Raw genomic sequence first — 16,829 nt, 5'->3', positions numbered from 1 at the left:
GTGTAATTCGTACAAGAAAGAGGAATTTCGCACTTCACAAGTTGAAAGTAAAGAAAGATCAATATTGACATTACTGATTTGTCCCTTTATTTAACACCAATTTGACGGAATAACAAATGGAGGACGAAATTGAGCGAAACACAAAAGTCTGGGACGATATTAGGTCACCAAAGTCGTTTAGGACGAAATTGAGAAAAACCACTATAGTCGATGACGATTTTGGGTATTAACTCAATTAAATTATTTATACAGACTGATAGAACTAATATGACAATAAAGATGAATAGATGATTATGATGTGACGATATTTATGTTAAAAAAAATATGACAAGTATTATATTTTGGAAAGTAAAACTTTAAAATTTAAATATTACAAAAAAAATGTTAATAAATAAGTCACATAACCATAATAATATAACACATAGCTCTTCAATATGACACATACCAAAGTCTAATGGTCATATAGTCTACACACGAGCAAAAAATCACACTAGAAAGGTTTTGTGCGATTAAATAAGTGTTGGCAATAATTAAATTTGTGATTTTCAGGTATATTAATCATGCTCCAAAATTTTTGGTGAAGTCGACATTGTGATCATAGCCGGCAAAAGACCAGAATAAGATAAATCAGTTTATGTTGTCCATAGTTGATCGGATCAAATCACGAAGATTAATAGCGAGTTCATAAAAAGTCAAACTTGAAATCTTGTAGTTATCAAGTTAACTATCATTCAATTTACTGAAGAGCCTGCAACTGCTTTCCTAATATGTACTTTGGGAGTTTGGGTGAAGCCCGCAATGATAAAAGAACACAGATAGATAAACTAACATATCTGTCCAACTCAAATTAAGAAAGTCAATAAATACAAATTATTTGACTAACTTGACTGGTTCATCCATGTTAGTCCTATTTAAGTGGTGAGAAATATAGACTAGTGTTGCATTTATTATGGTTTGAATTTGGGCAAGTGTGTATACTTTATAGTGTATACTTTTCCAAATTTAAATTTTGGAAAAATTGTCTGTTAGCTTTTTATTTCCCTTCCTCTCTTTTTTTGAATTTGTCTTATTGTTTTTTGGGTTCCGGTTTTTGAATTCTATGGGCATTATAAACAAATTTTCTCCTCCCACAGACGCGCAGACAGTAATTTCTGCAGCGCCCTGCAAGCGTTTTTCAAGGCAATAGCTGCTGTTTTCAGGTTTTGAACATCATATACAAGGGTCATATGTTTTTATATTGCTTAGAAATTTAGATTTTGTTTGGTTTCACAATCCACATAGTTTAAGTTTCAGCACAATTTGGTTATCGATTAAGCTGGAAGCAGCACTGTGCACTTTGCCTGTAAGGTGTTTGTGGAATTGAATGTTAGTTTTTACAAGTAAAGATGGCATCTTTTAGTGGTTTGGGTATTGGTTTGAGTTTTGTGTTCGGTTGTATTCTGATGGGGCTTGTTGGGGAGTTGTATTATCTGTTGTGGGTGAAGAGAAGAATCAGAGGCAGAGAGAACGAGGATAATGGAGAGACCAAGAGTAAGAGTGCGAGTGAGTTTGGTTTTCTTTTTTGTTGGAAGAAACCCGGTTCTGGGATTGGCAGAACAGGGATAGAAGAGCTCACAAACTCTGTGAGGAACCCAGAAACCAACTGCCAAAACAATGACTTGGAGGTGGGCACAGGGAAGGATTCATTGCTGAAAGGATATGGGGAAGAAGGTGTGGAGTCAGAGCTGATGAGGCTGCACAATCTGTGTGGCCCTCCTAGATTTCTTTTCACCATTAAGGAAGAAACCAAGGAGGATTTGGAGTCTGAGGGTGGGAGAAGTAGAAAGGGTTCAAGAACTAGGAGCTTGAGTGACCTAATCATGGCTGCAGATACCCCTATGTCTTCACCACCATCCAAACCTCTGCCTATAGATTCTTTCAGCCTCCATGGATTCAACCCTCTCTTTGAATCCTCAACAGACGCAGAGCTCAACCGCCTCAAATCATCACCCCCTCCAAAGTTCAAGTTCCTGAGAGATGCTGAGGAGAAGCTGATTAGAAGACTAGTGGAGGAAGCAGAGAGAAGTGCCCTCAGGGGTTCACTTCAAGATTTCCCAGCAAAACCACCTTCCAATCCACCAGTGGCCACTGAAGAAAAAGCTGGTTCTTTTATGTCTTTTCTTGTTAGGAGCAAAGAAAGAGAGCTTCAACAGCCATTGCCATTGTACCATTCAACTCCTTCTCAGGTACTTCCATTGGCTTCTTCCCCTTCAGCATTCAGACCAATTGAAAGCATATCTGCTATGCAATAGTCCCATGAATTAGATGATTCTTTTTCTATTTTTCATCTTTCTTAGTTCCCCTTAACCAGAATGATAGTGCTTACTTGGTATGTATGTATGTATTAAGTTAGTCTCTGATGAGAAAATAGATTAGATTACATTGTGAACCTTTTTCTTTAATTGCTTTGGGAAGCAATTAAGTCTTTCATGTTTCCTGAGTTTCCAATCCTGACAAGGGAATTTGTTGATATCTTGACCAGGCATATTAAGTGCATTCTTTTAATTTGGCCTGGAAAACACCTTACTTTTAAAATCTATAATCACTTGATTACAGTGATTCTATGATTGCACTTGCAAGCGAATATTTGTCAGTGAACATGATCTATTGCTAAGGTTTTAGCATTTCATCATTGTTAATAACTATGATCTATCACTGGTTAGTTAGTTGTTGGTGCACAACTGCACATGCAACCTTATCATGACACATTATTTGCACCTTCTTTGGCTTCCTAATTTCAACTGTTCATCAAAATCATCATCAGTCAAGGTTTGTTTAGCATTGTAATATCTTGCTAAATCCCATTTTAATTATGATTATTAATTTGTTGAACTGGTCATCTTGCCCCTTTTTTGAGGGTAAGGGAGAGTGCTTGCATTCCACCTTCCATGGATGCCTTAAAGGAAAGGTGCTCCTACTTTCTTATCAGATAACTGTTAGGAATCCATCTTTTTTCTATTTAATGAAAAGTAAGTTCTTTCTAAGGATAGCAAGCTAGGAGATGCCGAGATGGCTTTGGCAAATGATAAGTAGGAAATAACAGTGACTCAATGGCTCAGTAGACAGAGCCAAATGTCAGTGCACACAAAGATCTATCCACTCTGGGTATTGTCCCGCTAGGTTCGAACTTTGGTCTCTTCACACAAACACTATCTACTGAACCATTGAGTTAAGTCCGTGCGGGCAAGATTAGTTCAGGGTTGATTTTGAAAAACAAAAGAGAACAAGTCCAGGAATCTGTGATTTTGAAGAGGCTTTTGGACTTTTTGCTAAACTACAAGAAAGGTCATAATAATCACGCGATTCATCATCAGCTACAAAGTTGTCCACACTCGAACCACAGCTCGATATTATCAAAAACCAGATTGTTGAGTGCCTTTTGACCAATAAAACAAAGACACCCATGTTCACATCCTTTTTTTTGAAAATTGCAAGAATCCAGTTGTATTTGTACTAAACGGTGTAAACAACAATGGGAATAAAGTTGAACCCAATGGTTTAATTTTGACATATCATCTAAAACACTCAAAAAGAACCGAATGGAGAAATAGTATCCATATATGCTTTTTATTCAAATGAGTTAATTGTATACACTATTTATTTATTTCACTCAAAATGGTATAATAGAATATAATTGTTATACAAATTAATAAAAATGTTTAGTAATAAATAATACTCCATATTAAACCAGCTTGGTTGGCGTGAGTGGTCGTGCACTCTCGTCCTTGAAGAGAGGTCGAGGGTGCATTAGTCTGAGTATGATACGGAAAAATACAAGAGGTGATATATATTATATAAAAATCAAGAATGTTATGACTCTATAATTCAGAGATCAAAAGTAACCTCAAAAACATAATCTTTTGAAAATAAAGCCTTTGTATTTAACTCGATCAGTTGAGACTTCATTGGCTGGTTGAGATGGTGTAAGGTTGAATATGAGTTTATTTGAGGATGAAGGGACATGATTTTATAAGAGACTAAGACTTGAGCTAATAGTGGTCCCTGGTTGGGTGGAAAGGTTAGGGGGCATCATAATTGCAGCTTAATTAACAGATTGTTGAAGCAAACTTAACAAGGACCACACCACGCACCTGTCTGGTCTTCTTCACAAGCAGACATTTTGTGCATTTAAAATTGCATTTATGACCCAGAATAGCACCCCAGACTGACACTTTATCTTTTGGGATTATGCCAAACTAACCCTAATTCTTACAGCTACCCAGAATCCATTACAACTACTGGTCTTCATTCAATTTGAACTCATATATGATGAAACAACATGGTTGAAGCTGTTTATGTAATTCTGGGTTTATGGAACATATTCTTAAGTGCCCACATGCCAATATATATATCTTTAAAGCTTTTGGGCAGTTCTTGAAGGAACTGGGGACCAACTGTATATGAAACTGCTGGAAATCTTGTAATGGCTGATCCTTCGCACTTGGTGATGACGAAAAATTGTCTTTTTGAAAGCGATTTAGGTGATGAAGACAAATAATGTGCTTTCTGGAATCATGTCACTGGACACAATAAAAAGAAGTTGAACTTTGAATTAAAATTATCTTTTTTCTTAAATATCCATAAAAAGGATAGAAAAAATTATATCTTTGGGAATAAAGTGAAAAATACTTTTATAAACCAATAATAAAAAAAAAAAAAAGAGAAAATTAAACTTTTCGTTCTTTAAGTTATAAGGTAATGAAAAATTTGTCCCTAAAGTGTTGGTCATGCTAATTTTTTGTCCCTAAATTATCATTAGCGTTGCATTTTAAGTCTTTTCGTACTTACTTTTTGTTCATGAGTTATACTAAAATTGTAAATTTTGTCCCTAGTATTTTATTAGTAAAGGAACGGAAAAATGTAACTATAATTGAAAGATTGAGTTCATTATACTTTTATAATTGAGAAATATAATAAAAAGCATTATTTTTCATTTATTAAAGGAAGAGAGTCGATTTTCTAAACTTAAAATCAGAATCAATACAACATACGTTGTATGAGTTAAACTTTACCAAGAATACCTCATTCTTATCTATTTAGTAATATTTACAAGTTAAATCGAAAATAATAAGATGTTTTAATAAACAATTAATGTGAAGAAATGAGTTATTAATTAATTGTGGAAAGGTAAGAAAATGCAGCCAAAAGGAGAGAGTTACATCTTACGATGCTGCTAGTGCGCTGAAACGATTTTGGAAAAAAGATGCGATTTCAGAAGCTTAATTTACTTGTAGATGAAGAATAAGGAAAAGTGTGTTGCAATGTTTGACAAATTAAGGGTCTTTAATTAATCACCACCATTAACACTACAACGCGTTGGCGTGACAAAAAGGAAATCAATCACCGCATTATATTTGGCATTACTATATGGTAATGTAGCTTTAGCTTAATGAGCTTGTTGTGTGAGATGCCACCAATTAATCACAATTTGTCTCCATCACCCTCACAAGTCATGTTATTTATTCTATCTTATGTAACATGGGAGCATGTTCTATCAAAAATATCCTACGCTACATTAATATGATGGTACATTTTGATGTTTTTTTTTTTTTTTTAAATAATTAAGCGATTTCACAATTAATTTAAGGAATATTTTTTTATAATAGAAATAGAGAGAAATCTCATTTAAAAAGAGAGAGAGAGAGAGAGAAATCTCAAGAAGAAAAAGATTCATTACCTCACACCTGTCAGAACGTCTTACAACTACTCACATGAGGAATATCAACTTAGTCGTTCATAAGAATACTCTAAGGGGTTGTTCGGTTAAGATTGGATGGGGCATGTAATATGTGTGTCTAATGTGTATTCAAAAATAATTAAATACCCTCCATATAATAAGCTAAGACTTGGGAGAGAATCACATTAGCTTCAAAATTTGATGCGATGGCATGTTGCATTCCCAAAAAATGTTGTATTCCCTAAGGAAGGTAATATATAACATGATTAGAATATGAGGATTTGATATTCTAAAACTCACACTCCTTTTGTAATGAGGATATTTAACCACCGCAACCCTTGATGAGTAAATACGCACTTGGACTATTTGTAGGATTGCCTAGTAGGGTGCCACTAGGTCGGATCCCAGCAGAGTGCCACCTAGTAAGCTGGATCCTAGCATAGTGTCACCCGGTTGCATCGCTCGTGTTGAAGATTGGAAAGCGTAGTGATTGGTGAATACACTCTAGGATTACCCGTGGGATTGCCCAACAGGGTGCCACCCGGTCGGTCTGCTTCATCACCCACTTCGCAAGTTGGAGAGCTTAGCTTACACTACAAGTAAAAGAGATCTACTTGAATTGCGCCTACATGAAAGGCAGCTAACAACGTGCAGGAATGATGGCTCTATTGCCTCATTTAGTCAACATACGCGTAGTTGTAGAGCGATTGACTGACTAGGCCAATGAGAGCGCGTCACGTCAAGCCACTTGCATATGGTGCATTTAATGCTTAGCTGACTTGCTTAGTATAAATAAGTGGGTTCTTCCCTCAATTGTCATATTCACTACATTGTAACATTACACCACTTGTAATAGTCTTCTACTCATAATATAACATAGCTTAGCACACTCAGTTGTCCACCCGGTAGACCGACTAACGGTTCGACCTACTGACTGACTAAGCGTCGTTCTACTTGTTCACTACATACGTATTCGTAGCATAGCCGCGACCCTCGGTCTAGTTTACACTATCACCCCCTATGCATGTGATAGCGTAAATTGGATCAGGGGATATGACTATGCTACGAATACGTATATGGTGAACAAGTAAAATAACGCTCAGTCGGCCGGGTAGACGACTGAGTGGACTAAGGCTTTATTGTATTACGAGTAGAAGACAATTACGTACAAGTGACGTAGTGTTACAATGTAGTGAATACCACAAGTGGTGTGATATTACAAAGTGATGGATATGACAAGTGAGGGGAGGACCCTCCTATTTATACTAAGTAAGTCGGCTAGGCATTTAATGCTCTGACGTAAGTGGCTTGACGTGGCGCACTCTTATTGGCTTAGTCACTCGGTCACTCTGTAGCTATACATAGACTGATTACCTTAAGTGACAGAGCTATTATTCCTACACGCTGTTAGTCACCTTTCTTGTACGCAAGTGGATCTTCTTTACTTCTAGTGTAATATAAGCTAAGCTCTCCAACTTGCGAAGCGGGCGACAAAGTAGACCGACTTTGTGGCACCCTGTTGGGATCCGACCGGGTGGCACCTTACTGGTAATTCCGCGGGTGGTCCAAGTGCGTATTTACCCATTAGCATGATAGTAAAAATGTCCGGCAAGAAAATTACCAACTTGGTTTGCTCTATTTAGCAATGCACCACTTCCACCCGGCCCCCAAACATAGGAAATTCTATTGTGGACCATGGTTCACATTAGAAAGTGAAGTATGAATAAATATACATTATTTGAATACTAAAAGTATATTATTTGACAATATACAAAATAATATATCTTTAAAAAATAAATTTTAATTTATTAAAAATGTATTTTTATTATAATATAATAAAAATGTACCTTATGGGAGTGGTTCATGATATAATAATTGTCCAGACATCCCATTACATGCTTACATGCATCCAACAAATTCAATAAAAGACCCAAGACAATCCATTAACTATTGGATAGCCAATTATATACACAAATAGATATGTATAAATTATTCTTATGGGCCTGACAGGTTTGGATGGTTGAATACATTGTGCTGCTGGAATGTGGCCTGAAGGGAGAATTGGGCCTCTCCAGTCTCAACTTTCCTATTTGGATTAGGCTATACATGGTTGCTGGAACTCCACAAGTTTGGTACTTTACAGGGGATTTATTAACACCTTTTACACAATCGTTATGCGTTGGATCCGTGTCTAGCATGCTCGCTGGACACGGGTAACAGTGCCGTTAAGCACTATTATCTTCTCTTTTTTTTTTTTTTTTTTTTTTTTTTTTTTTTTAATTTCAGACTACTTCGTTATAAGAGTATATGTTCATAATTTTATTACTATATGTTAATAACTGTACATTCATAACTCCATAACTATACATTCATAACTCTATAACTGTACATTCATAACTCCATAACTGTACATTCATAACTCCATAATTGTACATTCATAATTTTCGAAGCTTTATGTTCACAATTTTAGAGCTCTATGTTCATAATTTTATCACTATATGTTCATAATTGTAAGTTCATAATGTTAGAGCTCTTTGTTCATAATTCGATCAATAACTGTACATTCATAATTCCATACTGTAGATTCATAATCTCATAACTGTAGATTCATAACTCCATAACTGTAGATTCATAACTCTATAACTATACATTCATAACTCCATAACTGTACATTCATAATCTTCGAAGCTCTATATTCACAATTTTAAAGCTCCATGATCATAATTTTATCACTATATATGTTCATAATTGTAAGTTCATAATGTTAGAGCTCTGTGTTCATAATTTCATAATTGCATAACTGTACATTCATAACGGCATAACTGTACATTCATAACGGCATAACTGTATATTCATAATCCAAAAAAAAAAAATAACGCCGTTAACGGCAAAACGCGCGTAAATATTTTTTTTTTTTAAAAACTAAATGACGCGTTTTTTTTGAAAAACGACGTCGTTTTGGACCCGTGTCCACAATTCATTGTGGACACGGGTCCAGGGCAACATAATTTGCCCCTTTTACATGCCTAACGTTCCACAAATTTGCCCAATTTGATTATGTCTATCAAAGCTCAAATACAAAATTACAATAACGACTTCAATAGGCCCAACTTTTTTTTTTTTTTTTTTAAAATTACCTCAAATAGTTACTATAGTCTAAAATAGTAAAATTAATGGGAAATTAATATAAATGGGATGGGATTCTGTACTGACGGAGCTAAAACAGGAGACAAACGGAAAGACCACATCAGTCATCAGGGGATCCCAAAAAGGGTGCTTCTACATACATAACTTTCTCACTTTACGTTACACTAATTATAAATTCTAAAAATCCTGTTTAAGAGCGTGAGAAGAGATAAATCGCAAGTTGTCTAATGAGTCATACTCCATTACTTTTACTCTCTTACATGACAAGACATTTTTATCATATAAGTCCTACCAAAAGTGTCTAAATAAAAAATATAAATGTGAGGAAAGAGTTTGAGAGTATACCTAATATTTTTCTTTTCTTTTAGTATACTTGGGTCTTGGGATATGTGGTAGAGGTTAAATTTACCTAACTATTTATCTAAATTTCTAGTATTGTTTTATATAAACTCATCTAGTTCTTTCTTAAGTTCACCAATCTTGTCATAATTATGATTTTATTTTGTGTTTTAATAGATCCAAATGTATTATCAATTTGGGTGGAAGATTATGGATAATAGTTTGGACATTGTAATGTGAGAGTTTTATCCTCTTATATGGAGGTGGTTCTTTGTGGACATCCCACATCAATCATTATATCTAATGGGTTCACTACTGGAAATTATGAAGTTTCCGACCACTTGAAAGTGATCTTAAATCAAGTCGAAAGCCTTGTTCCGACCATTTTTGATATCCGGAAAAACCTTTGTTGCTATTTCCGACCACTTTTTGGTATCAACTTGATTTAAGATCACTTTCAGGTGGTCAGAAATTCCATAAATTCCAATAGTGGTTACTGAGTCACCGTGATTTACACATCCACAATTATTTCAGGCATAGGTGCATGTGGGGCCCTTCTAGCAAGGAGTTTCACATTTTGTGGACAAAAAAAATAAAATTGATTTTTTTTTTTTTTTGCTAACATCTATAAGGAGTATGATTTAAACATTTTGGGGAATGAGAGCCACTTAAAAGACATCTTACGATTAATCTTTTTTGTTGGGTAAGAGCAAGGCCGGGCCGCCCTAGCCATGTGCGGCCAGGGCCTTGGCACAAGGTCCCAATGTTTCGGCAATAGTTATGCTGTGCAACCGAATGTACCATGCGCATGGTGCATACGGTTTAAAACGACGTCGTTTTGATTAAAAACGCGCGTTCCACTTAAAAAAAAAAATCAGGTTCGACTCTCAGCAATAGCATTATTATAGATATATAGTTATGAAATTGTGGATATATAGTTATGAAATTGTGGTTATATAGTTATGAATTTATGGATATTTTGTTCATTCATTGTGGATATTTAGTTCAATCATATATTGTGGATGTTTAGTTCATTCATTGTGGATTTTTACTTCATTCATTCATTCATTGTGGATTTTTACTTCATTCATTAATTCATTGTGGATTTTTACTTCATTCATTCATTCATTGTGGATTTTTACTTCATTCATTCACTGTGGATATATAGTTATGAAATTGTGGATATATAGTTATGAAATTGTGGATATATAGTTATGAAATTGTGGTTATATAGTTATGAATTTCTGGATATATAAAAATGCTATTGCCGGGAATCGAACCTGATTTCTTCTTTAAGTGGGACGCGCGTTTTTTTAACCAAAACGGCGCCGTTTTGCAACCGTATGCACCTTGCAAGGTGCATTCGGTTGCACAGCATAATTTGCGATGTTTCGGGGTCTATATTTCAAATAAAGATTTTATATATATATATATATATATATATATATATATATATATATATATATATATATATATATATAATTTATTATTTTTATACTTGATAAATTTGTTTTAGAATATATAGGTTGATTTTAATTGCAATTGAACATAAAATATTAAAAGAAATTGACATCAAAATTTTGGAGAATAATTTTGTATCTAAATATGTATGAAAAAGCGAGTGTTTAGATGACATATAGTGACCTCTCTCATATAGGAGGTCATGAGATCGAGTCGCAGTAAAAGCGTTGTTGACCCTGTATTACTACAATGTAACAGAGTCAGTAGCAATACAAAAATGTTACTTTTGAATTATATATATTTATTCTTTATTGAATTTTTATGCAATATATTTGACAAAATTTTTAATTAAATATTAATTTTATATCTGTAATTATATAATAATTTTTTAAAAAGACGATCCAAATTGAACTACTACACATGAACTTATTTTTAGGGATTGGGTAGGATCGGAGCAATATAATGAATGCCCTGAGATTGGGATGTAAATCCTTAGAAAAGAGTGAGGTGAGTTAGGAAGGATAATAAATTAGAAAAAATCCAAAAGATGGGAAGATGACAAACACAATAGAGTAGTGGTAAAGCTGCAAAAATGGTGGCTTTTGCAAATAATTAGCTTTGAAGAAGAGAGTACATACTTTGGGTACTTTGCTTTTCATGTGTTTAGCATCCTCAAAGTGTGCAAAAGCTCACACTGTCTGCGCAGGGAATTAGATTCTAACACCACCCACCTTTACACCTTAGCTTCCTTCCTTCAATTCCTTCTTTAATTTCACTCTTCAATAAATTAAACAAATTCATCTAATGAAATGAATGTAACGCATCCAATGTTAATTACATTCATCATCTCAATCACTTAGGGTGCCCTACATTATATTCTGACCCAACAGAATTGTGGAGGGGTAAATCATGATGACTCAATTTATCAACAAATGCTATACTTTTGTCTACTACGCACAAAGGACCCCCTCATTTTGAAATGTTGTTCCATTCTATATGTCGCTAGTAAGACTCGATCATTAGTCTTTTGTCACATCATCTCAATCACTAAATATATGGGTTCATTCTTTCCAAAAGGTTGAACCCCAACCCTAAGGGTCCCCACACCCCGCCCCGACAAAGCATATGAGAGGATTTAAATCATGGTAACTCAACTGAACATAAATCACAGAAGCTAGACATTTGCTTACTGCGCACAAGGATCTCCCCTCACTTTGAGAGGTTGCTCCCACACTGCCGTTGGTGAGACTCGATCTCTGGTCATTCTTTCCAACTTTAACCTCTATGACCAGTTGAGCTGTCCATGCGGACTAAATATATGGGTTCATGCATGCATGCATGCATGCACGTGCGGCATTATATATGCTGTAATTCATCATGTCGATCTGTATAGTATGTGAAGGTTCATATATTATATTGTAGTCTGAGAATGTTAAAGATGCATGTGTTGAAGCATGATGCATGGTGCATGCAATCATTTCACACGTACGTACCTGCTTCTAGACTTGTATACATAACCGAATATACCATATCACAATATAAATATTATTGTTGCATGTGCTTGTTGCTTTCTACTTTCGAGCCTATATATAATATTAATATACGCCCCTTTTCCTTCTCTATGATCTTTTTGCTTTACGTACTGTATGTATGGGTTAGTTTTATTTCTAAACGTAATCATTCCACTTCATCATATCATATATACTCCGTATATGGCCTCGGAATCTCCTCTACATCTCTGCCATTGATGGATTAGGAAATTTCCTGGAACACTCGTTTAAATTTATATATATATATAAAAAAAAATCATCTCAAAAGACTCAACTTTCTTTAAATACTTCTTTCAATCGTTTCATTTCTAGTTCAGTATGGATAATCACAAAGTTACAAATTTAATTTTGTACAAGAGCAGAGTATGATGTGTGGAGGAGTAGTTTGGGATGAAAGAGAGAGAGAAAGGGGGTGGGGCCTACCAAAAGGGGTCAAACGTACATACGTGGCAGCTTTGTGTAGAGACGACCATAAGAATCTGAAGTAAATGATAGGATTTAGGATGATTGCGTGTTTGTCGTGACATGTAGCGAGTGTTGGGGCCCGCAAGCTCGTTCTCTCACTCCATTATGGGAAGAATGCCTTTCACCAGCCATCTCCAATCAACGCCAACTTGCCAATCCATATATCTTCCAACGTAACCCACTCCACTTTAACATTAGGGTTTTTCAGCGCAGCATTAATTCATCTCCATTATAACGATATGATGCTTTTCGTTTCCATTATACTTCTTTTCATCAACTTGTTCGATCGGATACGATTACGACAGAAGAAGCATAATAATTGAATTTTGAGGTAGCTGGAGGCCGGCAGATAAAAATGGATGATACATACGAGGTAATTGCCATATATGATTCAAACTCCGGCAGGGTGCATGTCCGTCTGGGAGGTAATTAAGCCAGTATGCCACTAACAAAACCTAGCAGATTTTAACAATTTTCGCCATTCTGGGCGGCTAAGAAATAACACTACAGTTTTAACAAATCTCTCCATATGAGCATCGATCATTTGAGGGTATAGTACTATGAGGATCGGAAGAACTGAGGAACCCGTCCGTCGGTGGTGCTGCAATTTTTGAGGCAGAGGTGGCGACGCCCATGGAAGACTCTTGTGCAAGGGATAATATATATATATATATATATATATATATATATATATATATATATATATATATATATATATATATATATATATATATATATATATATATATATATATGGAAAAGCTTAAGATCTAACAATGGAAATAAAGGCTTTTTACTATTCTTTGGTAATAATTAATAATATTATATGTTATTTTACTTTTTATTTTATTTAATTTTTACTTTATTGTTGGTATAAGAGCATCCACATTAGTTGGGGAGAATTGGGGATAATGTAAGAGTGATTAGGAAAGAGAAGATGAGAGGGGAGGGGAAAAAAGGAAAAAAAAAAGGAAAATGAAATTTAAAAAAAAAAATTAAAAAACTGTGACTGTCAGGCACGCCCCTCGCGCCTAGCGGGCACTGCACGCACCCGCTATGCGCTATGGTGACAGCCACGCGTGGCTGTCACCAGTGGTACAATATTTGACTTTTTGTGGTGGGTCCCACCATTTCTGAAATCTTCCTTTACTTGCAGGATGATTATTTCCCCAAATAACTCCACCCCACATTTGTTATTATCCCCATTGAGAAGAATTCATTCTGAAATCTCCCCATAATATGTACAAGTGTGGATGCTTTAATTTTTTTTTTTTTGTTTTTTTTTTTTATGCGCATAAGAGGTTAACTTCAATCCAATACTAAATTGGTAGAGCTCCCATCCACTAGAAAGAAAATTCAAGTGAAACTGTTTGCTTCATCCACTAAATCACTGTCTTGAGATTATATGTTTTTATTTAATTCTAGGGATGAAAACTTTTTTTAAAATGCAAGATTCTCAAAAATTCTAGCTAGTTCATTTTCTTTATACATTGATCCCTACAACTCTAGCTTATATCTCAATATTTTTAAATAATATAAAACCCTTGGAAATATCATGAACATTCGAATAATAATCAAATGCCCCCCAGGAGAATTTTAGAATAATATATATAAAGTGGTCAAAGATACTAAATTATATTATATCCATCACTAAGCAACCATCACTACATAGGAGTACCTCAGCTATTTCGACCAGTGGAAATGCTTGGCGCTTAATTCTCATCAACAAAAACAAATCTCATATGAGTTAATAACGTACACCATTATATTTTTTTTTTTGAAAGTGTACACCATTATATTTAATTTGTTGATGTTTAATATAAGAATCTTAGTGGATAAAGGAATCGGTAGAGGTAGAGATTTTAAATATTTTATGCAATATTATGTGAGAAGAAGAGGTTGGTGTCTTGTAATCTCATATTATGACTAAATGAATAACTACTTGTCTTTTTGGACACCATTCTTTTGTAATCCCAAAAAAAAAAAAAAAATTAAAAAAAAAATTAAAAAAAAAAAAATAAACCGAAGAAGAAAGACTTAGTGGATTTTTATGGATATTAGGCTAGGTGTTTCTCGGCTAGATGGTTTCTTTCCTCTCGATTCAAAATTTTATTATTATTTTTTTTAAAACTTTAATCGTCAAGTAATTAGATGACACAATTTTATGTGGATTTTGTCTCACCCTTCTGCTAATTATACAAGTGGTATTCTCTTTCTAATCTAATTAATTAAGAAATTAAAGTGGATACATTATATATTTGTATTAAGTTAAACTTTATTGCTAAAATGACCTTCAATGAGAGGATAAGCATCATCATATCCTTGAACACAATATTCCTTTGGATCATATGTCGCTCAATTGTACGGACTAGTGTATAAACAATACATAAGCCAGAGCCAAAAAGAGATTGATGCCATCTTTTTTATTTTTTTATTTTATTAATACACTTGTAAAGTTAGAAATTAAACATGTGACATTTTATTTTACATTAAAAAGTTATGTCATTAAACTACAACATTTTTTTAGCAATGCTATTCACAACACGTTTGGTTCACGAAATGAATTTTGAAGGAATAAAAATATTATTCCATAAGGAATGAAATAGATAAGGAATATAACATGAATGAAAACATGCTGTTACTGTTTATTAATTTATTTGGTTTAGTATTTGTATGTGAAAGAAATTATAAATTACAAATAAAGTTACTGCAACACTGGATTATACAATAAAAAGTGGAACTCTTGTATGTATCAATTCCATAACTTCATCGAAATTAATATGTTATTTTACATGTTATATTTACTATTTAATAGTCAAATAAACTTTTCTTTATTTATTTAGCAATTTACCTCTCATGTGAAGTAGTTATGCTGTGCATCCGTATGCATCATGCATGGTGCATACGGATGCAAAAACGACGTCGTTTTATTAAAAACGCGCGTCTTCCCTTTAAAAAAAAATTCAGGTTCGATTCTCAGCAACAACATTATGTTGTTCATTCATTATGGAATTTTAGTTCATAGATTATGGAATTATAGTTCATCGATTCTGGAATTGTAGTTCATCGATTCTGGAATTGTAGTTCATCGATTCTGAAATTGTAGTTCATAGATTCTGGAATTTTAGTTCATTCATTTTGGAATTTTTAGTTCATAGATTAGATTCTGGAATTTTAGTTCATAGATTATGGAATTATAGTTCATCGATTATGGAATTATAGTTCATCGATTCTGGAATTTTAGTTCATATGTTGTTGCTGGGAATCGAACCTGAATTTTTTTTTTTTTAAGAGGAAACGCGCGTTTTTAACAAAACGACGTCGTTTTTGCATCCGTATGTACCATGCATGGTGCATACGGATGCACAGCATAATTTGCCGGATTTGTGTGCTAGGTTTTAGGATTAATTGTAGATGAAAAAGCCCGTGTATCTTGAAATCAATTTAACACTAAGGATTCTACTTGATTTTATATTACGAGACAATTTCGCTGTTTAATTAAATCAATTTAATCAACGTATAAATAACGAAATTGAAAGCGTAAAATAAAGTAAAGACACAGTAGAATTGTTACGCAGTTCGGAGCTCCTACGCAGTTCGGAGCTCCTTCTCCTACGTCTGCGGGGCAACCCACGTCTGCCCAATCCACTAGATGTTCACCACAGAGTATTACAAGAGGTAACTACAAACGGCTCACAGCCTTTACCACTACAACTCTTCTAAAACACCTATTCAGGACTGAACCGTGCATGTCATAACCATCTTTGGTGTATCGCTTCAGCTGTCACAGGTACTGACTTGAAGTACAGAATTAAATCACAAATATAATATAATCAATATTAAAGCAGTAATATAGAAAGCTTGCGTATGTGATCAGAATATCAGAATTGGCAACTTCCTCTTTCGTTTTCCCTTCCTTATATACTGTACGCAATTCCCATTCCACCAAGCCTTGATTGTAGCTTCATATATGGCTTGAATTCTTCTCAACCACTCATTCTTTAATTTGAGATCTTCAGACTTGCTTCTTTGTCCAACTCATTAGAAATAAAACTCCACCACACATTTTAGCTTGGTCCAATAATTAAATTACAACTCATACTAATTAACATTACATATTAATAAAATAAACTAATAAATTAGTCAATCTAA

At 34.3% G+C, this 16,829-nt stretch overlaps 1 protein-coding gene across 1 annotated transcript; it reads left to right on the top strand.

Annotated features, from left to right (window-relative positions):
• Positions 1 to 1,385: 1,385 nt before the first annotated feature.
• LOC109192880 lies at positions 1,386 to 2,291 on the top strand. The gene has a single exon (XM_019343587.1). The coding sequence runs from the start codon at positions 1,386 to 1,388 to the stop codon at positions 2,289 to 2,291; it is 906 nt and encodes a 301-aa protein (XP_019199132.1).
• The last annotated feature ends 14,538 nt before the right edge of the window (positions 2,292 to 16,829 follow it).

This window comes from Ipomoea nil, unplaced genomic scaffold (assembly GCF_001879475.1).
Source record: "Ipomoea nil cultivar Tokyo-kokei standard unplaced genomic scaffold, Asagao_1.1 scaffold1834, whole genome shotgun sequence".
NCBI lineage: Eukaryota > Viridiplantae > Streptophyta > Magnoliopsida > Solanales > Convolvulaceae > Ipomoea > Ipomoea nil.
Note: the sequence above shows the minus strand (reverse complement) of the source record. Positions and strands in the feature narration are given on the sequence as shown.